Genomic DNA, 25,935 nt, shown 5'->3' with positions numbered 1-25,935 from the left:
GGATAACGTACTATGATGTGAAAAGTAAGTACACCCCCTGGAAAGTTTTAGTTGCCTGACAATTCCCCTGAAGTTAAAATTCTACTGCTCTATATATTGCGTAAAATAAATATCAGTTTGTGGGTGCCATGTGTGATTTGTTAGCAAGGGAATATATACATATAAATGTTTTCATTTGTACTTTTCTTTTCAGAGCACTGTTTGAAAGGGCAGATATTTTCTTTACTGTGTTCTTCATAGTATTTTCATGGTCATTTTTATATGCGATGATGTCTCCTTACTGTAGTCAATGTTTCTGTGTAACTTTTAAACAGTCTATTTCAACTGCACATTTTACCATTGAAATAGTCAGGGATATGAATAGTAGTGGTATTTACTCCACAGAGTGTGAAGTAGAAAGATGTATGGGCTAGCAGGTGGCTGTGTTTGGAACAGTGGGGTTTGGTAGGTGGAGGTTCGGTACAGTGTGCAGCGGAGCTGCCAACTGTTTCATTACTGCTCTTCTACACCACCTTCAGCAGGGACACTGTGTTGCTGTCGGGAACACCTGATCCAACCAAGACACCTGCTCTGTGATTCGGAGAAATTGGTTGGGAAGGTGGACCAGAGGAGGAAGTGCACCCTCTGGTGGGGGGAAAGAAGCAGGGGGTAATTCCTGTGGAGATACTCTTTTGGGATTCTGTCTTTTGTCCTCTCTGTGACACGGAAATGGTTGAGGAAAGTTATTTGTAGTCTTTTGTGGACGAGTTCATCTGCTATTCCCCCATTCCACCCATTGTTGTTTAGTCAGAGCTTAAAATCATATTTTGCGATTCCACGCCTTCAAAAATAGTTTTTCCTACTTATGCATGAGTAGGGAAGGACTGTTTAATTTCAAACAAGCTGTCCACTTCCCCACATAAGGAAGGAGAGGATGGAGGTGTTGACTAAACCTGCTGAGAAAATGACATTTCTAATCTCCTGTGCCTTAGGGGGGTCCATTGGTCTAGGGTGGTCCATAATCTCCTGTGGTCTATGGTGGTCCATTGGTCTAGGCTGGTCCATTGGTCTAGGCTGGTCTATTGGTCTAGGGTGGTCTATTGGTCTAGGGTGGTCTATTGGTCTACTGTGGTCTAGACTGGTCTATGAGTCTACAGAGGTCCATTGGTCTAGGGTAGTCTATTGGTCTAGGGTGGTCCATTGGTGTAGGCTGTAGGCTTTACAGCTGCAGCATGTACAATTCCTGACTACTGCTAATTTACAACATGCTCTCCTTTATTACATTATATGTACAGACCTTTTGCCTCTCTGGTGCTCGACTGGGAGTAACATTCTTTACTGACTGTCCGTGTTTGTCCGTGCTAAAACAAAAGGGAATGTCCAGATGTGGATTTATAGTGATCTCAAGTTGTTTCCAGTTTATTATATAATCTTGAAGTAACAGCAAAGAATGGGTATCAAAAACAAATGAAAATAAAAAATAAAGTTTTTTAAGTCATTTAGCAGACACGATCGATGAATGACTACATTGGAAACTAGGGATTATTAGGTAGGCATGATAACGGGTAGCAAATTGAGATTATTGGGCCAGCAAATGAATGGTCACTGATTCTAATCCCTTTACTGTAAATAAAGATATCTCTTTAGCATGCTCACTTGGTAAAATAACATTAAAAAACTACAAAAATAACCAGATTGGAAATGTACACCAGCGTTAACAATCCTACTCTTACAACAAGTGCCTAGTGATCTTTGACCACAGACCATCATTTAATACCCATGTTTTTCACCTCCGACAACGCAAAATGTTATCCAAAACTCTTTCACAGTAGGATACACACAAGTATCCTCGATGGAAGGTTGCTATCCAGAGCTCAATCTAAGTACCTCAATCAGTGTTTGATAGCCCAGTATTGAACCCCAGTATGTCACTGTGTGGACTGGTGTGTCCAGGATGGGGCTGTTCCTCTGTCACTGTGTGTGAACTGGTGTGGCCAGGATGGGGCTGTTCCTCTGTCACTGTGTGTGGACTGGTGTGTCCAGAATGGGGCTGTTCCTCTGTCACTGTGTGTGAACTGGTGTGACCAGGATGGGGCTGTTCCTCTGTCACTGTGTGTGAACTGGTGTGTCCAGAATGGGGCTGTTCCTCTGTCACTGTGTGTGGACTGGTGTGTCCAGGATGGAGCTGTTCCTCTGTCACTGTGTGTGGACTGGTGTGGCCAGGATGGGGCTGTTCCTCTGTTACTGTGTGGACTGGTGTGTCCAGGATGGGGCTGTTCCTCTGTCACTGCGTGTGAACTGGTGTGTCCAGAATGGGGCTGTTCCTCTGTCACTGCGTGAGGACTGGTGTGTCCAGGATGGAGCTGTTCCTCTGTCACTGTGTGTGGACTGGTGTGGCCAGGATGGGGCTGTTCCTCTGTCACTGCGTGTGAACTGGTGTGGCCAGGATGGGGCTGTTCCTCTGTCACTGTGTGAGGACTGGTGTTTGCAGGATGGGGCTGTTCCTCTGTCACTGTGTGTGAACTGGTGTGTCCAGGATGGGGCTGTTCCTCTGTCACTGCGTGTAAACTGGTGTGATCAGGATGGGGCTGTTCCTCTGTCACTGTGTGTGGACTGGTGTGTCCAGGATGGGGCTGTTCCTCTGTCACTGCGTGTGAACTGGTGTGGCCAGGATGGGGCTGTTCCTCTGTCACTGTGTGTGGACTGGTGTGGCCAGGATGGAGCTGTTTCTCTGTCACTGTGTGTGAACTGGTGTGTCCAGGATGGGGCTGTTCCTCTGTCACTGTGTGTGAACTGGTGTGGCCAGGATGGGGCTGTTCCTCTGTCACTGTGTGAGGACTGGTGTTTGCAGGATGGGGCTGTTTCTCTGTCACTGTGTGTGAACTGGTGTGTCCAGGATGGGGCTGTTCCTCTGTCACTGTGTGTGGACTGGTGTGGCCAGGATGGGGCTGTTCCTCTCTGGGCAGCTCTTCGTGGGGGTTGGAGTTTCCTGGCCGTGGCCTGGAGCCTCCCCCTTCTGACTCACTAACAGGGCTGCACTGGCAGCATGACTTTCACTGCTCTCCAAGGGCAGCTGATGCACCTTCAGGAAAAACAAACAAACATGGAGGCCTTAGGAGTCCAAGTGCACAGACCCTGCTCCTTTTACACCAGCCACCTGTAAGTCGCTGCGTCTCCATGGTGCTATGTGTGCGTGCAGGTGTGTTTAATGCTTATTTGTGTTAGCGAGTTGGGTGTGCGTGTGTTTGTGTGTGACTATGTTAGAAAGACCGAGAAGGTGAATGTGTGTGCATAGTGAAACGTGCATTAGGACTATAAATACAATTCCTCTATGTCTATTAATAGCACTCTCTAGGCAGTAAGAATAACTTCAGTTAGTGGGTTGGCTGCTCATGTTTTTGGGACAGACATGTTGTGCTATTTAACCAAATACTATAGCCAGAATGCCCTGAAAACTTTGGTGTGTCTAGTTTTCTTTGGAACTCATATGCAGTTCATAATACAGATATGCAATTGGAAATAGGAACGATTTTCTGTTATTCTTGAAGGACAATTAGAAGTTGTCTGGGGATATGCTTCTTTATATGAACAACGTGTCTCTGCTAATAGCACGCTTATCATGTCTGCAGATGGAGCACAAAGTGCATACATATGCCATGCCATGTGTTGTTGGCTGTATTTCCACTATGAGTGTTATTATTTGAATCAGGGATTAGCACGGTTCTGCGTTGTTAGGCTATTATCCATTGTAAAGCTAGATTGTCGACCAAGAATTTTTTTCAGACAGCAGGTCATTAAGGTGTGAGAGGGTGGGCCGCAAACATGGAACCTCCTCCAGTCCAGGAGAATTCTCTCTCTCTCTCTCTCCACAAACCTCTCAGCCGGAGGGGGGGGGGGGGGGGGTGGGGTCATGCCAGACTGTGCTGCTATTGTTTTTCCTGATACACATGCTCAGAGAGGAGGTGTGTGCACACAATAGTGGAAACCAGACAAGAGGTCTTTTTATGTGTTTTAGTATTCTGCTTAGCAACAACTGGGTGTAGAGCCCTCTGGCGGGCGGTCAGTGTGTTAGTGAGGGCAGAACATACACATGCATTGGTCACTTTGGAATCTGGTGCCTGCCTTAGTAGAGTTTGGCTCATTCAGTGGTGGAAGATGATAGAAACGTACTATATATACGCACGGTTTACCCGCTGCGAAAAGTTTGCATGTAAACGCTGCACGTGCGAGATCTGACAATCAACTGTTGCTGATTTTTGTGTCTCGGAGAGTGGATGGTGGGGAACTTGATTAAAGGGCATAGCAGCTCCACAGCTGGATGATATCTGCAGAGTTACAAAATGCAGTGCAACAAGGAGCGTTGTCAACCACAGGAAGTGTTTTAGTCATGTGTAAATCAGTCATCAGGTCTCTCAAACACAGCATGTCAAAGGAGATGATTCACATGCTCCAGACAAGTCATAATCAGTTTGCGAAAATGGGGAAAATGCACAGACTGTACTTCCTCCATGTTCAAATCGAGCCATTAAAGATTTTATCCCCTCTCATAACGGCTACAATATGAACATTTGGTGCCATGCTTATTCAAGGTTAATAACCTCTTTTTGGTGTTTGAATTATTCAAGTATGAAGTAAGAATATCTTTTATGCAGCACATTTGTGGCATGTGAACATATTTTTTTTTTTAACAGCAGTTGACTTTAGACAATGAGCTTATATAAAATAAAGTGGAATTATGGTATGTGGAAAGCTCAGTGCAGGGTGATGGCTGTAAACCTGGGCTGCATTTCACTGGACTGGCTAATTAGTCCGATTACTGCACAGCTGGATTGGCGAGATGTTTTGCAGAGGTTTTTATCAGAAGGATCACTCACTCTGGGAAGGCTTCATCCTGACAGCTTCTGCTCCAACACACCCTCTGTATTTTAGGCCTGCAACAGGATTCTGTCTGGAAAAAGCAAGTGTCTAATTTTACAACAAATGGAGAACTGAAACTGGCTGATTCTTTGCTTTGATTTTGTATAGGATGTTGGCTACATTTAGACATTTTACAGACTGCTAGGCAGTAAGGAGATGAATTAAGATTCCTCTTCAGGGTGAGGTTTTGCTTTTCTTCTGCAGAAAAAAGTTGTCGTTCAGTCTAGCAGCTCCTGCCACCATCTAAAAGACAAAATAGATATTCTTCCTGATCGCAGCACTGGGGACCCCAATACTCCTCTTTTCTATGAGCTCTCTTTCACTGTTCACCCACTACAGTGACTCCCTCCTCTCCCACAGTAACCCGGCAGACCAGGCATGCTCTTCCTCCAAGCCCCCGCTGGGCTCCTCGGCTGTGACCTCACGGATCCTGCTGCGGCAGCAGTTGATGCGCGAGCAGCTCCAGGAGCAGGAGCGGCGGGAGCAGCAGAGACGCCAGGCCTCCTCCGCCTCGCACTACCCCCAGACAACCGCCGGCCACGCCCACAGCCACACCCAGACGCCGGCCATCGATGTCAGTGTGCCCCCCAGCCTGCCGCCCGCATCCCAGCTGCCCGTGGAGGTGCTCAAGGTAAGCAAGAGGAATCGTCCTCGGTCCCTCACACTGGATGACTCAGTTGACCCCACCCCCACTCTGACTGGCTGCCACGGTGGGATCTGACACCCGTGAATGTTACCCGTGTCTTACGGCTGCCTCTGGATGCAGGTATACATTCTCAGACGATGGTGCTTTGGGTTAGACGGTGACATTGGCAGCTTGATCATGAATCTTCTGTACATTCAAACAGGCACGGTTTACTATGATGGGGTGTAAGAAACATTGGGGTGAGTCAAGTGTGTTAAAAGGCATATGGGGATTATCTTTCATGAGGGAATTCCTCTTTAATGCATGCTGTGCTTGCAGCCATTTGGGTTTAACCATCTTTAATCCTATTTGCTCAGCAACATTCACATCTTTTCTTAGCTTTGATTCCGTGTTAGTCTGCTTGGGGGACTTGAGGCTGTTGCACATTTTCTGAAAGCTAGTGGAGACCGAGAGTGAGACTAACTACCACAATACTCTACCATACTATATTTCATGAGAGTACATCCAACAAAACAAAGATACATTTGGTAAGTTCTTTTGTAGATTGCATTATATTTATTTGTCTTTTTTATGGTTTTGCCAAATATAAAAATCTGCCTATTCTACAAAAATGTCCCGGATTAAATAATGTTTTTCTTCATTGAGGTAGAGTCCTTAATGTAATATGTAAAGTATTTTGCATACATGAGTAGTCATTTCTGATGTTTCTTTTGCTGTTGTTTTCAACACTTCTGATTAATTATTTATGGGAAATATCTTCTTTTCCTCTAAAGAAAATAGGGAGAGAAATCAGATGAGATAATAACACAATTATACGTTTGAATGGCACAGTGATACAGAACATTGTCGCGTTATAGCATAAACAATAAAAATACCACTTCATTTTGAGGAGTTTAGTGAAGAGCGTGTCATTTCTGACTACTTTTGCACTTGTCTCCATGTCCACTCATTATTAAACCAAGGAGATTCTGAAATATGTACTTTACTATAAACTAGTGTACTAATTTAGGAGTAGAAAAGCTGTGTGACCGTTGGGATAATTTTTTTCTAAACAGTAACGCACATAGGATTCTGGGAAGGCCATTCATAACTATTTTGGTTTGTGAATGTTGTTTTCATGCACACAAGTGCTGTTACAATTTATTATGGCAACTCACTTTTTATTTATTGTGATAGCTGTGTTTTAAAATTGGTACTAAAGTATATATTTATATAGATTATTAGAAAATGTGTAGGTTGTTGTGATTTCCAGTTATAGCTTTTCTTACATTATTTAAAAACATTATTTAATACAGCTTTATTTAATAAAGAATTAAGAGACCACTGCACCTTTTTCTTTCCTTTCCAAAAAAGTTGAAAAGGAAGGTTTTGAGTGAGGAACAGAAGGGTTAAAATTAAGAGACCACTGCAAATTGAACGCTTCTGTTCCTCACTCAAAACTTTCCTTTTCAACTTTTTTGGAAAGGAAAGAAAAAGGTGCAATTGTCTCTCAAAATTTTTTCGAAGCTGTATACCATAAAGTATTAATATAATACAAAATAGTAGAAAGAGCAGTGATTATAGAAATACTGCTCCGTTCTTATCACACTGAATGTGTGAGGCACGGGTCCACACATGCCAAGCAAATACAACCATTAAAACCTCCACATACAACATAAACATTGCTTAGCTTATGTTTTGTAATCTTTAGCTCTTTGAAAGATTTAAAATACCCCCATGAAAGAGCACGATAAGGCATTTTTATGATTTGGTGTCCAAGCTTACAGGCTTCATTCTTCAGTGGTTGAAATTCCCCAAATGAAAGGCCTGTTTCTGCCTAGCACTAAGCATGGTAGAGCAGGGTTAACCTGCTCGCCTGTCTGTGACTAGATTAGCACAGTCCATACAAAATTACACAAAATTAGCTTAGGGGTACCAGGCAGAGGGAGATGCTGGACCTTAAAAGTGAAAACATTAAGCTCAGATGAGTTTGTCTAAAGACTGATTGGATCATTAATTAACTAAGTGACCCCTGACCTTTAGAGGAATAAGTACAGGATCAGTTTGGGGATGAGGACAAAGGCAAGCACAGTCTTTCCACACACCCTAGCACTAATTCAGTGAAGAATGCTCGTAATTAGCCCCACTGCTTTCATTCCATGGTGTATTTAAGGGGAAAAAACATTAGCTTTGAAATGTATGTAAGATAATTTTCTAAAAGGGTTCAACTTCATTTCTGGATTTAGTGAAAATATGAATGTATTAATAGAAGAACAAACTTGCGTGCATACAGCTTATCTTTGAAAACAACGAGGACTTCGTCAGCCTTATTGGGAACCATTGAGTGCTTCTATACCTTATTTGATAAGCAATTACAGCATACTAGTATTTTCTTGAACGAATAGCATCACAAACTGCATGCACGTTGTACGTGGATAATGCTGTGTCATTGTAGTCTTCCGTAGGGAAGAAAACTGTTTTAGCGTGTTTTTAAAAACTAACCTTGACAAAGAAGGTCTTTGTGTGGATGTTTCTTTAACAAGCAGACATTTTCCATTACTAGCTTTTCTTAGAACTGGTCGGAGCTCCTCTACAGCTAAAGATATAAAGTTAACATGACTTTATTTTGCACAGTAACACCACAGTTTGCATTTATCTGCAGGCTATCTGGTCATGAACATTAAAACCTGATCATAACGCTCTAAATACTTCCCAATGATGCATGGTCACTGTCGCAGAATATGATAATGATAATAAAATAATTAACTAGTGGGTGTGTATAAACCAGTGGATGTATATTGTTCTGACCTCACTTGTAGACAAGATTATTTGGAGGTTTATGGATGTTCCTGCACAGTACTATCCTGGTCTCCAGCTGTTAGTATTATTGTTCCTGTTAAGTGGTTGAATGTTAATGTCTTAAAACCGTCACACAATGTATCCTATTCTGTTTGTCTGATAGGGGATGGAAAATTCCTGTTAATGTATCTAGCTAGGGGCATCATGGAATGTCGAAAGCACACAAGTAAAAAAAAAAAGACAAATCTTTGTTTGTCGCCAGCCCTCGTCCCCAGCCACCCCTCCCCAAACTGAGATGCCAGAATAATGGGTGTGTGCTGTTCTCTTTAGGATGTCGTTAACAATTATTGGGGAGGAACTGTGACCTGAGGACTGTATTGATGGGTGCTCCCCACGAGCTGCAGAACAGAACTCTGCTTTGTTTTAGAAAAAAGATTATTTAATGTTTCTTTTATTCTAGCAAAAAAAAGTCCCATTAATCAAGTGTGAATGATCCATGATATCTCATAACTTCCTAGTTAATAGTTTTTCTCTCATGGAAGTTACGGTACCTCATAAGAACCGTAAATAAAAGAACCTGGACTGATTCCAATTCTTTTCTGGATGTTATTTGAAATGTAGTTTTTCTGTATCAAAGTTAAATACATTTTTACTAAGCAACCATTGTGCCATTTTGTCCAATCTGCGTTTCAGTTAATGTACAATTGCACATTTTCCTTTGCTCCTTGTTAAGGTTGTGTTATAATCCAAATTATTATTTACATTTATTATGATTTTGCAAATATTGTTACTTGTGTTACTGTCTTTTTTTTTATCAGGAAATACCTTACTTACCTTTGTCAGGTAAGAAACTGGTATTAGCTCAATTTATTTAAACAATATGTGGATATAATTTAGTATTCACAAACCCCCTTCTGCAGCTCATATCATAGAACATACCATTGCCTAATAAAACATTATTATATTTTACTAAATAATGATAATAAAAAAGGTTTTTCAGTCATCTTTATAGGATTCGGTTCAATCACACTGACACATCTTAGACCACCTGGGAAAATTGTTTAAAGCTGTAGTATTTATTTGGACATTAATTGTTTATTTGATTGGAAAAGGACAATGTAGCATTAGAATGGATGCCAATAAACATGAAACAAAAGGAACTTGACATCCTTTGAGAGAAAGAATAATTTGTTACTTTGGATCACAGTGCATCAAAGTTGTGCATTAATGAAGCACTATGCATACATCTATAGATGTGACACATGGTCACTTTAAGAAACTGAGCAAGTGGAAGACAGAAAATTCAGTGGAAAACCCAAACTGCTGTCTTCATCTGATAAACAATACTTAAAGGACACTTCATCGAGGAACAGAAGGAAAGTGCTTGCTCAGCATTTTGCAGTCACCTGGCAACAAAATATGCACTTTGACTCTAAGTAGAAACACAACATCGAGCAATGAGTCCATATGTAATAGTTTTTGTTTACAAAGATGGCAGTATTTTAGAAGAGTAGTTGATGGAAATACATTGATGCCTGTCTGCAGCCTACTGTGAAGTGCAGAAAAACAATTCTGCCAAAAAAACAAAAAGCATAAACAAAAAGCAGTCATAAGAAGAGTTATTGCAAGTCCTGAAAAATATGGGAAGAAGTTACCACAAGACTACAAAACAGCCTACAAAAGTGAATTGCTTCAGTGTTGCAATTTAAGCAAAGGCACGCCAAAGTACTTTATTAAAAAAATGCTATGTTTACGTCAATGTTATATAGTGTATATTTTTTTTGACAAATTAAAACACTTCTACTTTAATTTGAAATGCTCGGAGTGGCTTAAGAGTTATGCACAGTTCTGTATTACAACAGTGTTGGAATGATGTGAGTGAAACCCAACAACTGGATGGGAACCAATCATTCAAGATTTTTTTTAAATGCAAGCAGATTTGTGGTTCTAATTGTAAGGCTATGGATGGTGTTGTTTGATATTATAACAAAGGTAATTTGCGAGGTAGGAGGTACAGAAGGGTAGATAGTAGTTGGATAGGCACCTTATTAACATCATGTCTGCTTGCCTCTCTGTCTGTCTGCCTTCTCCTACAGAACATGTATTACAGCTTTCCTCAGCCTCACAACTGTGCGCCACACCAGTGTTTCACTCCCTTTAAAGCAATGTTATTATTAGAAGTTAGCAGCCAATTCTGCTGATGTCAGGCTCTGTTAACATTAATTTGTCTTTCTAGTTGGCTAATAGCCAACGCGTTAATGTAATAGAAGTCTCTGTTGGCAGCTAACCACCTGACTGTTGAACATATCTATAATGAATACTTTCTATGTGTGAACTACTTCTCCAACAGTCAGTTTTTGCATCATTGAAGGATGCTTGTTGAATAGTATCTCTTTGCCCACTTATATAGACACTTTATGGTCTATTGAGCCAGACTTTGAGCTGCGGTAGTTAGTTTCAGACCCTCAGGCTATGGTATGAGAGGGTGTTTGAGAGCGCAGTGAATGTGCTGCTAAAAGAGAAATCCGGGGGGCAAATTTATGGGACGCAGGCAGACAAACAAACAAATCACTGTTTATAATGAAGTTTGTTCTTACAGCGCATTAGCGTTCTGACCTTTGATTAAAGCTGGAAGCAATATTTTGGTGTAGACCCATTATTTAGTAATATATTTTTTTAAGAAAAAGAAATAACTTTGGTGTACTCTTATGAAGTTACTGCCCTGTGTGTGAATGTGTGCTGGCCACTGACTGCCTCAGATCTGAAGAAAATGATTTTCACTGGCTATGTAGAGAACAGTGTTGCAGCCATATATCATTGAACATTGAATACGCTTTTCCACGTCCAAGTAAAGGGTAAATCAACAACATTATTCATGTGCCAGTTACCAGAAGATTTTTTTCTCTAAATATATTTAGAGTAATACTGGGCAGAAAAATATCTGAAGGACTGTATTTCATAAAATCTAATCACATTTATTTTCTGAAGTCCATTTTACATCGGTAGTTGACACAAAAAAATACCCATCCAATAAATACAGATACACAGTCTACAGTTCTGCAGAGCAAAATGCAATAAGATGTTGAAGCACAGATGTTACAGCTGTGCTGTAAGGATGCCATGTTGATCTACATCTTTTAAAGGACAAATTGCACTATATCTTTATAATAAAAGAAAAAACTTGAATTCTCTATCCAAACAAAAATAGTTATCTGGTGTCAAACATGATCCACAGAGGAAGTCAGAAAAAGAGGACATACTACATCACCCAAGGACAATAATAACTAATTCTGACAGTTTTATGAATCCTCGTGTATCTGAAGTGTATGCTTGTCTGGTGTATACCAGTGAACACTACCAGGTTGAGTGAGCAATGGGAAAATAAGCAGAATAGCTTGGTGAGATGTGATCTGTCGACATGTCTCATTCTTCCACTTTTCCATTTGTCAATTAGAACCAGAAACCTGTTGGTCTCCAGCCCACATTCTTGCCACCCCACTATACTATAAGAAATCAAAACTGTGCTAAAGGCCTGTTGGTATGCAGAATCCCACTGGGTTTGAAGATATTCTAGCAAACAGTCTCTTTGTCTACATTGTGGGTAGATATAGAAATATATTAAAAAACGTAACTCTATTCAGTGGGAGTTATAACCTTTGGTAACCAGATTGTGACTATAAATAAGCGACTTTGACCACATTGCATTGTTTCTCAGGTAACTTTACATGCTTTCTAATATTTAAAGTTCTTTTTGTACTTAGAATATGTAAGAAAAACATGATTAAATAGCCCAAAAAGCCTTGTAGGTGATTGTTAATAAGTACTTACCTTGTTCTCTATAACACCTTGGTCAACGTTGCTATATCAACTGTAATTAATAAAATAGTGTTCACACCACCTCCACTCCACTGTGGAGAAATGTGCACATTAGCAGGAGGAATTTGACCTGATCAAAAATATGGAGGGGAGTTGGCTTGAAGTAAGGTATGCCTTGGTATTCCCTGGTGGGAACAGATGTAGGACAGGAGTGGGAATGATGTCAGAACTATTAGTGAATGATGTAGAAATATAGGACATTACTGTACAATAATGTATTGTTACTTACTGTAAATTAAAATACTGTTTAGAAATCAGTTGGTTTAAATCCTGAATGCTGATTGCCATATTATATCAGACCATATTTAATTGGTAACTGCTTTATACGAGCAATCAGGCATTGCAAGGGTTTATGATATATTGTCAATATACTGTGGCTGTGTCCAGGCACTCTGCAATTGCGTTGTGCCTAAGAACAGCTCGTAGCTGTGGTATATTGGCCATATACCACACCTGCATGTGTTTTATGGCTTACCTATACAGTATTAGTGTTGAACTGCATTTAAGAAGTTAACAGACTATAAATGACCTTTATTATCAGATTCATTATTTGTTGTTATGGTCCTAGTGTGTGTGTCACTTTCTGAGTCTAATGGCTAATTAACTGGGCAAATCCATTAAAACATTAATGCAAGCACACACACATGCTTGCTGAGACACATGCACACACAATTATGGAGTTGCCTTCCTGACAGAGTAGGAAACAAAGGTTCATTAAGAGTTCAGGTCAGAGGGAAGCATCCTCTGTTTTCCTCAGTCTGTGATAGAAAAGGGCTAAAGAACTGAAAGTAGATGCACAATACTAAAAACAATGACTTCAGTGATGCTCAGTACACAGTGCGGATGCTCCTTCAATAATTGATGAGGCCAACCTCGATAACTTCAGTTTGTTTAGGACTTTTCCAATTATGCATGATTAATTAGTTCCCCTCATATTATCTGATTGAAACGGAGCACATGAACATGTTGGTTTGACTCTGGCCTAGAGGGAAACTGATGTTTTATTGCCTAATTAGTCGGGACACATTCTGAACTTTGACCCCTTCCGATATCACAAGCTTACATGCCCGAAATGACTTGTGACTCTCCCCCGGGGAATTCCCAAAATACCTCAGCGAGCTATTTAAGGACATGCCAGTTTGGATACCTTTAGGATTGACTAAAAATAGGGAATTCCACTTTCCACTCAGCATTGCATTTTGCTACATGAATCAAATCACTTCCCACTTCAGGCACACTACATGCATCATATTGTTTCCATCAGCATTCTGCCATTGTCTGTTCTACCTGCTACACCACAAACCAACCAAATGCAATGATCATAATCATCAGTAATCATCAGTAATCTAACACGGTCAATTCTTGAGCTTGGAAGCTCCCATTAGACAATTTGGCAGTGATTACTGGTTTCAAGCGGTGTGTTTCAGTGGCTGATGGCAATGACTGACACTGTGGACTGAAGTGTAGCGGAGCTGTTATAGTGTAACTGCACACAATATTCGGAATTGATGCTAGTGTAATGCCAGTTGTTATTGTAGATGCTATTTGCAAGGTTAAATGGTCCCAGCAAAAAATGGCCTGCGGAAAGGACTGTCTGGCTTGATTGTTGTGTCGCGGACCCAATAGTTGAGGAGATGAATGGGGTTGTGAGGCGCTCAATCTGCCTCAAGCCTTCTCAAACAACCAGACTCTGTGATACCCTCAATTGGTCATTCTGAGCTCATTAACCACCACCCAGTGAATTCAAACGTCATTCTGTAAGCGTGTCATGGGTGTTAAAATGTTATAGTTATCTGCCTCGATTGCCATTGTGGTTTAATAAGTTTATGTTAATTAACTATATGTGCACATCAGTATTCTTACTAGGGATTAAGATTGTAATGAAAAGAGCTATCAAATGGTAATATATTATTATTATTATTACAATATATTGTAATTATTTTCTGTCTTTGTCAGGCATGGCTTTGTTGGTTATGTAAAGTTTCAACACGTGTTTTATACACATACCTTAGTACAACTGATAATAAACACTGTTAACTATATCAGCAAATGTCATACATTTGTTTTCTTTACTAGTTTTTAGTTGTTAATTAATCAGTTGATTATCCACCCACTGTAATGTCCATAAATATTGTATGCTAGGATTTTACGCGGGGGGTGTGGGAGGTGGGCTGGCCTGGCTTGTAGAAAGACCTTATTTGGGAGACTCCCATTGTGACATCCAACAAGCCCAGTAAAGGCATAAAGTCATATTTTACATAAAACAACACAACCTTGAAAAGGTTCATTGTGCCTCACTCAAACGTTTTAACATGCGTAGCTAATTACTTTTTTTCGGCCTTTTATAAGCCAAGCTGGAAGTCTCCCTCCTCAAATTGTCAGTGTAGAAAGCAACAGATTGTAGAGAGAGATACAGTCTATCTGCTGCATAGACGGTCAAAGGGAAAACAATTTGAACAGTTTTAAGCATCTTTTGAGGAGAGTATTAATTGTGCAATATGTTGGAGACGCTTGAATACCACCAACTTTATCAGGTAGGTCCAGTACTATCCTGTGATAACTATTATTATATTATATTTTCTCCTTTGGGATATGGTTAAAAATAGTATTTTTCAGATCACTTACATTTGGAGTAGATTGTATGACATGAATTGTGAATAAGAGTTAGCTATCAAGAGGAGGCAATTGTAGAGTTTGTCTTTAGAAAGCATAAATATGAATGAAAAGAAAGTAAATCCTGACTGTTTTCTTTAACATGACTTTTATTGTGCTAGTAGAATAAATATTTTATAACATTTCAACCCTTATTGGACTTCTTTGCGTTAAGTTCTTGAGTTGAGCTGACATTTATTTTTATATTTTATTCAGTAACTCTGTTTCATTGTTAAAAGACACAGTGTCTCTTGAATCATTTTATTTCTCTGTCATTTGTCTTCAGCACTTCTTTCCCTCTATATGATTGTTATCATCATTGCATGGAAAACAAAATTCAAGGGTGTTTATTTATTCAGGAAGGTAGATTGAGATATCCTTTCTTGAGTACACAGCACAACAACAACAAGACCCATCATTATCTGCTTTTTAGGGTTCAGATTTTCTCGCTTACAGTACATTACATCTCTCCCATTCCTCTCCTCTTTCTCCATCCCTGTAGGTACAAACACACCTGGAGAATCCCACCAAGTACCACATCCAGCAGGCTCAGCAGCAGCAGGTGAAGCGCTACCTGGGCAAGCTTTGCTCCCTGCCCTGCCCCAACCAGACCTGTGACCACGGCATGCCTCCAGGGCCGGGCAACAGTGCCCCCAACAGCCCCATGGCCTTACTCACCCTCAACTCCAACTTCGAGAAAGAGGTATCGCTTCACCCGCCATCAAGCTAATGTACAATGTGGTGCATGTAAATGCTGTGCGCTGTTTTTCCACTGGCTTTGAGATCGACCAACTTTCCAAACCTTTGTTTACTTGTTTTAGATGGATGATGTCATTGATGACATAATTAGTCTGGAATCGAGTTATAACGATGATATCCTTGGATTAATGGACCCAGGGCTTCAGATGGCCAATACGGTATGATTGCCCTAATGTACAGTACCTCACAAAAGTGAGTGCACATCTCACATTTTTGTAAATATTTGATTATATCTTTTCATGTGACAACACTGAAGAAATGACACTTTGCTACAATGTAAAGTAGCGAGTTTACAGCTTGTATAACAGTGTAAATTTGCTGTCCCCTCAAACTAACACAACACACAGCCATTAATGTCTAAACCGCTGGCAACAAAAGTGAGTACACCCAAGTGAAAATATCCAAATTGGGCCCAAAGTGTCAATATTTTGTGTTGTTCACCAGAGCTTCACAGGTTGCCACTGGAGTCCTCTTCCACTCCTTCATGACGACATCACGGAGCTGGTGGATGTTAGAGACCTTGCGCTCCTCCACCTTCCGTTTGAGGACGCACCACAGATGCTCAATAGGGTTTAGGTCTGGAGACATGCTTGGCCAGTCCATCACCTTTACCCTCAGCTTCTTTAGCAAGGCAGTGGTCATCTTGGAGGTGTGTTTGGGTTCGTCATCATGTTGGAATACTGCCCTGATGCCCTGTCTTCAAAGGGAGGGGATCATGCTTTGCTTCATTATGTCACAGTACATGCTGGTATTCATTTTTCACTCAATTAACTGTAGCTCCCCAGTGCCGGCAGCACTCATGCAGCCCCAGACCATGACACTCCCACCACCATGCTTGACTGTAGGCAAGACACACTTGTCTTTGTACTCCTCACCTGGTTGCCGCCACACACCCTTGACACCATCTGAACCAAATAAGTTTATCTTTGTCTCATCAGACCACAGGACATGGTTCCAGTAATCCATGTCTTTAGTCTGCTTGTCTTCAGCAAACTGTTTGCAGGCTTTCTTGTGTATCATCTTTAGAAGAGGCTTCCTACTGGGACGACAGCCATGTAGACCAATTTGATGCAGTGTGCGGCTTATGGTCTGAACACTGACAGGCTGACCCCCCACCCCTTCAACCTCTGCAGCAATGCTAGCAGCACTCATACATCTATTTCCCAAAAACAACCTCTGGATATGACGCTACGCACGTGCACTCAACTTCTTTGGTCGACCATGGCGAGGCCTGTTCTGAGTGGAACCTGTCCTGTTAAACCGCTGTATGGTCTTGGGCACCGTGCTGCAGCTCAGTTTCAGGGTCTTGGCAATCTTCTTATAGCCTAGACCATCTTTATGTAGAGCAACAATAATTTTTTGCCATGAGGTGCCATGTTGAACTTCCAGTGACCAGTATGAGGGAGTGTGAGAGCGAAAACACCAAATTTAACACAACTGCTCCCCATTCACACCTGAGACCTTGTAACACTAACGAGTCACATGACACCGGGGAGGGAAAATGACTAATTGGGCCCAATTTGGACATTTTCATTTAGGGTGTACTCCCTTTTGTTGCCAGCGGTTTAGACATTAATGGCTGTGTGTTGAGTTATTTTGAGGGGACAGCAAATTTACACTGTTATACAAGCTGTACACTCACCACTTTACATTGTAGCAAAGTATCATTTCTTCAGTGTTGTCACATGAATAGATACAATCAAATATTTGTAAAAATGTGAGATACTGTACTGTCTGCCTACCTGTCTACCTATTCATAGAAAACTCATACTGTATAACCTTTTCATAGTACAGGAGTCTACAAAGAAAGTAGAGTGCTTACAGACTATTGTAAACTACTCACGTTAAAGCACCATCTCTGCCTGGTCTATCTGACCCTGCTAACTTATTATTGTCTGTCTTTTTTCATCAGATCGCTGCCAACACCAACCTCTTGGACATATATGGTAACCATGGAATGCCCCCTCCAGGACTTGCCATCAATTCTTGTCCTGCCAACCTGTCCAACATCAAAAGGGAATACTCAGGTGAGCATGAAAAACATGTAATTCAATGTAAATATTGGCTAAAAGTATTAGGGAAAGGCTTTTAAATTAAATACTTCTTACATGTCATTGTGTATATTTAGTAATTCCAAATTAGGAGGAAATGCATTGAAGATGTTATGTACCTTGCAGTTTCCCAGTCTCCAGCCATTATGCATATGCTGGACAAGGCTGGATCTTGTGGCAAGTTTGAGAACTATCAAAGGCCAGAAGGGTTCCCTGTAGGTACGTCTGTTTGTTCACGTTCATATGTATGCCAACATTTGAATGACGTTACGCAGGTTCTAATGCCTGTCTTCTTCACTGACTTGATGTCTCCTGCACAATTGTTGTCTGCGTTAAGGATTTACCATTGCCTTTGTTTTGAAAAGTCATTGATCGTACCTAACGCTAACTGCTTTGTTGCAGAAGCAGAGGTCAGGGCAATGGCAAAGGAAAGACAGAAGAAGGATAACCATAATTTGAGTGAGTCTTTGTTATACTGTAATAATCGTCTATTTAGTAGTATGACGTGGGTTGTTTATTTATGCTGCCCTTTTATTGCATTTTGCTTGATTGATTGGTTTAACGGTTCTCTTCTTGGCCGTAATTTCTCTAGTTGAGAGAAGACGGAGGTTTAACATTAATGATCGGATCAAAGAATTGGGGACCATGATTCCAAAATCGAATGATCCGTAAGTTTCCTTAATGTTGACATGGATTTTAATAAGTCTTTCTCTTCAGACACACTATATCATGGCCCATTGCATTGACCTTAGGCTATTCTGCATGATAACTAGAGCTTCATACCATGGCCTGTTTCCAGTGCATCCATACCTAGTAAGATGTATTGTACGTCAGAATGTAAGTCAGTCGACCCCTGAATGCTGACCCCCATACAATCCCGCTCCCTCTGGTCCTCAGGGACATGCGCTGGAACAAGGGCACCATTCTCAAGGCGTCCGTGGACTATATCCGAAAGCTGCAGCGGGAGCAGCTGAGGGCCAAGGAGCTGGAGAACCGGCAGAAGAAGCTGGAACACGCCAACAGACACCTGATGCTGCGGATACAGGTATAGCACTGAAGGCCTCTGGGCGAAAGAAGGTGCTGCAGCTTCTAATTGTCTCGCACTGTATTAGTCCAAAGTATGACTGCATGCTGATTGGCCCTGCTACCTCCTGGATGGTGTCAGATATGCAGCGTTGCTAATACTACCTATCTCTGTCCTTTCAGGAGTTGGAGATGCAGGCTCGAGCCCACGGTCTGAACACCGCCTCGTCTGCTCTTTCTCCAGCAGAGCTCTCAGCCCGAGGCATCAAGCAAGAGCCAGCCCTCGGAGACTGTCACCAGGATCTGTACTCTGTCCATCCCCAGCACCAACACCACCCGGCCTGCACTGCAGACCAGGCTCAGTCCAGCACCTTGGAGCTCAACGACGTAGCCTGTAGCTACACAGAGGGCCACGGCAGTGACCCGGGGCCTTATAGCGCTCATACTAAGAGATCCGTGAAGCACAACGACATCCTGATGGACGACACCCTGTCACAGGTGGGAGCGGGAGACCCCCTGCTGTCCGCTGTCTCGCCCGGGGCCTCTAAGGACAGCAGCTGTTCTGGCAGCGTTAGCATGGAAGAGAATGACCAGAGCTGTTAGCACCCTCTGCTGTCTTCTCCATCCACCTACATCTCCATCCTTTTTTCCTGTCATACATTGTGTTGGGGCCTCCTCAGAAAACTCCTGTCAGTAGCTAAATTCAGCTAACCGCATTTCTTTGGCGTTTACACAATACATATATTTAATTTTTCATAGCTATTTTTGTTTTTGTTTATTATATTGTGTTATTGGGTTCTGAAAGCCGTCAAACTAAATTTATTGTATTGAATATAAATAACTTTTTAAGTTTTCATTTTAATATATCATGGTTAGAGTCAGGGAGCAATATCTCACACATACCTGTGCGAAATCATCATGTTAAGGGTTCATGTAATAGTTATAAATCTTTAATTGAACTCTTGATAGGATATTGCTTTTACATCCCCCAAATATGTATTTACTTGGAATTAGAGCAGAAAATAGCACATATGCACATTTGGTGCAGAAGACAATGTCAGTCTACCAATATTGGTAGAAGTGCAAAATATATCCAATACAGGCATATTTTGCATTGAGATGATACATTTGAAATGTATTGCAGAAAATCCTCAGAGAAAAGTGTTTCTAGCAAAGAAGTTGTCCGTTTCCTGTCGTCCATTTCCTAAATTATTTGTTGTGGTACATTTTTTTTTTTTTTTGCCTGTCTATCCATTTATGTTTCAGAGATATTCAGGATATTCTTATTCAAAGATGTGAATGTTTATATTGCCCGGAATATAAGGAGACTGCTGTGGGATTTATTTTTATGTAGGACATTGTTTAAACCCTGGAATGACGTCCATACATTTAAAATGGTTTGGTTGGTAACCATTTTTTAAACATGTACTAACTATTATATTTGGGGTTTTCAAATGCATACAGTGTATTGTATGATTGATTGTAGATATCTTTTGTGGATATAATAAGTATTCTCCCTCTGGATTTTTTTACATTATGTTGTGTTAGAAAGTGGGGATAATAAAACACCAATATACCTTCATTAGATAAGTTCTGAGTCGACCTCTGAGTCAATACATGTTAGAAACAACACTGGCAATTCTTACAGCTGTATGCCTTCTTGGGTATGTAAGAGCTTTGCACACTTGAATTTTACAATATTTGCACATTATTTTTGTAAAGTATTTTTCAGACTCTGTCAAAATGTGAGGAATCATGGCTAGACAGCAATTGTAAAGTCGTGGACACTGGAAACATTCACTGTTGCCATGGTATTGCGACTTTGGTTCAAATCCTGCTGGCAGATTAACCCAGGGGTCCTGTGGGGGGAGGTGCAGTTGGCCAGCATTGTCCGGGTTTGGGGGGTGGGGGTGGGGTTAGTACTTTTGGTTGGTTGACCTGCCTGGTTGTGCTCTAGTAACTTTTTGTGACGGTTTGGGTGCCTCTGAGCTCAATCCAGGTAGAAGGCTGGAGGGTGCGTTCCTTGCAGTAGGGTTTCTAAACCTTCTGATAGAGCAAGCAGTACGATAAGAGCCGGTATGGCATCAGATGTGCTTTGGAAGACATATCTCAACATCAACTGTCCTGAGTCTGCAGGGAGTTGCCATGAGGAAGCAGGACCTCAATCATGAATTGGATATCACTAAGTAGGGGAGAAAGCAGATTAAAAAAGACCCATTCACATCATCTTGGTGGAGTCCAGTGGAGATGTGGCTTTGTGTTGTTGGTTGGTTACAGTCCTGCTGAAAGGTTGATTGATTCCTGTGTCTCAAATAGCTAACCGAAGCAGGGTTTCCTCTGGCATTTCACATAGCTCCATCCCGTTACTTTTAATCATGAAAAACTTGTTTTGCCGATGTTAGGTATAACCATTACTATGACACAGCCAGTACCATGCTTGGGCGATTGGATGTGTCTTAAATATAAGGCATTCCAATTATGCCATAAATGTATTCCTTTGGCATGTTGTTGTTTTTTTGCAGTATTACTTTAGTGCCTTGCAGGATATGATTTTTGGGAATATTTGTTTTCTGTATATTTATATTCTTCATTTCATTTTGACTTTTTGTTGAGGTTATTATTGTGGAATCACTATGATGTTGGTTTTTCATCCTCTCAACGCTGTAGCTGTTTGAAATCACCAATGGCCTCATAGGGACATCCATGAGTACTTTCCTTCCAGTCTTCCAGGTCAATTCATAAGGATGACTATCTCTGTTGTTGAATCTCTGCCTGAAACTTTATACTTGAATCAGGGACCTTATAGATGTTGTATTTATTGGGGACATAGGAATTGGTAGTCTTTTAAAATAAATTATGTCACCCTTATTATTTCATAGACTGATTCCATGTACCTTACAATGCAAATTGTTCAGCCAAATTTTACTCTTCAAGTAATTTAGACTTGTATATACATATTTTTTAATTAAGAAGTCATATTTGTGTAGGTAATTTGCAAAAAAACAAAGAATGAAATCAATTTAAATCCTATGTTATAATGCAACAATATGTGTAAAAAAGGGGGTGAGTACTTTTTATACCCACTGTATAAGCTGTACTGTTCATGTGTATTTCTACTGTTTAACCATTGTAGTAAAGTACTTAAATATGCCTTTGATGATAACTGTCAACTGTACGTTACATTGCTGTTTTGAGAGCAAGGTTACAGTGCATCTTGAAGTCTGTGGAACTATGCAATGATTATAGTCGTAGCTCAGTCAGAGACCGTACAGAAAATGAGACAGCTAACATATCATCATTACTTTTTTATCCAGATTGGCCATCATGGTCTGCTTATATATCCTGCCCTGTGTGTGTGTGTGTGTGGGGGGGGGGGGGTTCTGGAGAAAATGGGACTGTCCAGATAAAAATGTAATGTCCTTTCTGTGCTGTCTTTGGCCCAGTTCTGTGCCTGTTTTACTCAGAATATATTTGACACTAGGGTGATCATTTATTATGTTGTAATGATTAATAAGAAATGCCTAGCAGAATGATTTATATTGAAGTGAAGTGCCTTACAGGTTTTTCTGTTTTTTATCTTGGAGGACTGTTGCAAGACACTGGTAGGTTGTTTTGTTGTTGTTTCTGGTGTTTGGTGCTTCATGTATGAAGTGTGGAGCTGCACGGTCCCCAAGGAAAGCAGTTGGAAAGGACCTTTTGTCAGGCTGAGTAGAAAACCATGTTATGTCTCTGACTACCACATGGTCTCTAAAACTGGACTGGAATAACATTTCTCTCCAGGCCATCCATTTTGTTTGGATGTTTTTAAGGCTAGAGTTCTGTTCCGTGGTCAGAATCTTACTTGGAGGGGCTATAATCAAAACATTGTTTTTACTGAATTATCAGCTTCTTTTTTAAGACCAATAATCTTTATGAATGTAACTCAGTGTTGACTGCCAAAATGGGTTGCCAAAATTGAAGTCTAAAATATGCAAAAGTTAATTAACGTTTTTGATGTTGATGTTGTGTATGGATGTTTCTTTATTTATGGAGCAGTAACTTAAGAATAATGGCCACAGGTAAAGCAAAGCACAAACCCAATGCACTTAAAGCCTCATGTTTAAACTGATCCCAGATCTTGTGGGTTATATCTAGACACTGGCCTTTAGTTTTATTATTGCCCTTTTCCTAAACATGGTTGCCCACTCCTGTTAATAACACCACTATGCATCCCGTTTGGTGTTTCGAACATATAGCTTAAATGCATAGGGATAACATGTTCATTGAAAGCAGTGTTGAAAGTTGATTGACGCTTATTATTTGTAAATACACATTTACATTTGGGTCCGCTTGTAACCGTGACACGGTTGGGGCATACCACAGGAAGCATTTCAGATAGCAAAATCTTTTAAAAACATTTAACACACATGGCTGTTTGTTCAATTCGTTTTGTTCATGTGGTTGAGGTTGATCTGGCTCCCAGACACCTCTGCCAGTCCTCTGGATCAACAAGTCAAACTTGGCCTCAGTTTGAAAAAGAAATACATGGAGAAATTCCTGGCACACTGGCATTGGCTTAATTGACTTAATATAACAACCTTTCTCAGCACATTCCCCCTAACCCTTCCATGTATGTGTTTTCATTGTCTTGCTCGTATTTGAAGCCACACCTAGAAGACATATGACTTGTTCAAATTAAACAATAGCAAATACTCTGAAATCGCTGTTACTTTCATTTCATTCTGTATTCATTCCCACTAAGGCCAATTTTGAGTTGTTGATATCACAGCCTTGTATGTGCTAATAGGCTTAGATAGACACTGCCTCTGCTGAGATAGCTACTGTAATCTGGTAAATACTCTGCCATGGGGAGTTTGAGGTAGTGATATTGATACACTGGTTATGAATGCATGAGTGATGTCAAATACAAGCTCATTAATTGAAGACTGAGTGTGGAAACATTAATGATCTTATGACAAACATTAAAGTCAATGAAATATATTTACTTGTGTTTTGAGTGTTAGTCTTTCTATTATTTTTATTATATTATTTCTTAATATTTCAATGTATCTCAACACCAATGAGGGGAAAATAATAGTGTATAATTGTCCTGTAAAAAAACAAGAAAAATATAGATTCACAAAATGTTTATCATTTAGCAGATGCCCTTACTCAGACATTTTCATACTGGCCCCTGTGCAAATTGAACCCCAAAGCCTATGTTGTAAGGACTTGACACAACCAACTAAGCTACCTTGGGCCTGTAATAATTGCCTCTTTGTGTAAAGTAAGAGCTGTTTGGGAAAAATAAATCAGGAAATTGGTGAATGATAGGAACAAGTATTAAAAAATGTAGGATTTGGACCCACACTTCCAAAGCATGTGAACAGGCATCCTTGGCTTAGACCTCTTTGCCACATAAGCATTTTTTTGGCCAGAATGTTGGCCCACTTACGCTATATGACCATTTGTTATAGTCACCTTCATCATTGTCACCCTTGATAAAGATGAGCAAAAATTATTGTCTAAAATAAACAATGTAAATACAGTGTGGAATGTATGAATATGTGGTGCTTTATATCCATGTTTTATACGTTTCTCAGACTGTGTCAACATTAGTGGCACACTTGTCTTTAGTACTTTCTGAGTGAGTGTTCCTCTTCCTAGGAAAACTGGCCTTGAGCCTCCATACAACCATTCCACCATACAGAATCTTTCAGATCATTCAGTCTTCCCTTGTGGACTGTCATCTTTCATTCAAACCAAAGGTTTTCAATGGGATTCAACTCCGTAGACTAATATTGTCTGATACTAACATAATATTGATCCACTTTTGGTGTCCTGAGAGAGGTAACCAGGTCTTTGGCTGAAATGAAATTAACCTACCCTCACAATAAAAGCTAAGATCCAACACCATGTTTTAAAGTAGGTAAGGTTGTTTTCTACATATACATCCTTCTTTCAACAACAAAGCTGTTGTCTGAAAGTACACCAAACTGTTTTGTTTCATAGTTTACCCACCATTTGTGGAAAAATGCATTGAGAGTTTATCCTTATTTTATCCTGGAGATCCAGGTTTAGACACCTATTTTTTCCATGACACCACTGCTCCAGGACAAAAGGAATGAAATTCCCACATACCCAAGAGAAACAATTTACCACTAAAACTTACTTCAAAGTGACTCTGGCATTTAGCTGAACTCAACTGCAGATCAGTTCACAATGTTCTCTGAAGAACATCTTGTTCTCAATCTTATCACACTGCTCATCGTATCCAGTGAGCCATAGAGCTGACTATTTCAATAAAATCTATGTCTCAATCAAATATTACCTACATTTCCACTTTGGAATTGCAGTAGGTAACGTCTATGTTTGCTAACGAATATACTATTATGACATTTACACTATTTACAGTCAATATGTGTTACAGTTCCAGGACTGACAAATTGTGTTTCGGTGCATCAGAAGCATTCTATACCTCAGTCATGGACACATGGAAAGACTCCATACCTTATGTTCATTAAGATTGGGAACGACTTTTACATTTCAAACTGTCCTGTTGATATACCGGGCCTACATCATGGTTTTCTGATCTAAAACTCAGACATGCAAGTTAAACATGAGAGAAAAAAACATTGACATAGTGCACATTTGATCAATTTTGGCTTTGATATCAAATTGAGGAATTAACAAGGGAACTGTATTCATTGGTAGCAGACCTCAGGTGAAAATATTGGGATTTGTTGAACTTGCCCAACACAGCCAAATAATGACTACAGATGAACCTGCAACATAATGGTCATGGATTTTGTGTATGGATTTTGTTGACAAGACTTTATCATTATAGTAATATAATTCTGCTCTTTATTTTGACAGCATTCTCCTTTTTTTTTGTATGAGAATCAACACCCCCAGCCAGGGCTGGCCTTTCCCCCAGCACCAGTCTGATGTGATTCAGAGGACGAGAAGTGATTCTCACTGCTGCTGTGTCTGCTGGGACACAGGGAGCAACTGGATCCGGCCCACTCAATGACTCCCAGGGGATCCTTAGGGCTGAGGTCTGTGTACACTCTGTCTGGCTCGTGCTCTGAGATGGTGCTCAACCTTCACACTTCACTCATCACAGCCTTGCTGCTGCTCATCACCCCAGTCTCCTTCAAATACAGTGACACTGATCAAGTCAACCAGGCTAGTAAAAATGTTGCACTGGAGCATTTGTGTAGTTTCGATAGTTCTGTTAAAACCATAACAGATGGCAATTTTTTTTATACTGTG

At 40.5% G+C, this 25,935-nt stretch overlaps 1 protein-coding gene across 3 annotated transcripts in view; it reads left to right on the top strand.

Annotated features, from left to right (window-relative positions):
* The window catches only part of LOC105013726 (microphthalmia-associated transcription factor), a 30,686-nt gene extending 7,021 nt beyond the window's left edge, over positions 1–23,665 (top strand). Inside the window, exons 1-10 of one of the 3 annotated variants that reach the window (XM_010875470.4) lie at positions 3,083–3,138; positions 5,257–5,527; positions 15,351–15,551; positions 15,670–15,765; positions 17,520–17,634; positions 17,785–17,877; positions 18,061–18,117; positions 18,251–18,326; positions 18,556–18,703; positions 18,865–23,665. In XM_010875470.4, coding sequence (XP_010873772.1) covers positions 3,083–3,138; positions 5,257–5,527; positions 15,351–15,551; positions 15,670–15,765; positions 17,520–17,634; positions 17,785–17,877; positions 18,061–18,117; positions 18,251–18,326; positions 18,556–18,703; positions 18,865–19,284 — 1,533 coding nt within the window. In that variant the 3' untranslated portion in view covers positions 19,285–23,665. Of the gene's footprint in view, positions 1–3,082; positions 3,139–5,256; positions 5,528–15,350; positions 15,552–15,669; positions 15,766–17,519; positions 17,635–17,784; positions 17,878–18,060; positions 18,118–18,250; positions 18,327–18,555; positions 18,704–18,864 lie in introns of those variants that run through there. The other 2 variants (XM_010875468.5, XM_010875467.5) reach the window with 2 other exon arrangements.
* Positions 23,666–25,935: the final 2,270 nt, after the last annotated feature.

This window comes from Esox lucius, chromosome 12 (assembly GCF_011004845.1).
Source record: "Esox lucius isolate fEsoLuc1 chromosome 12, fEsoLuc1.pri, whole genome shotgun sequence".
NCBI lineage: Eukaryota > Metazoa > Chordata > Actinopteri > Esociformes > Esocidae > Esox > Esox lucius.
This window is presented reverse-complemented; position numbering and strand designations above follow the sequence as displayed.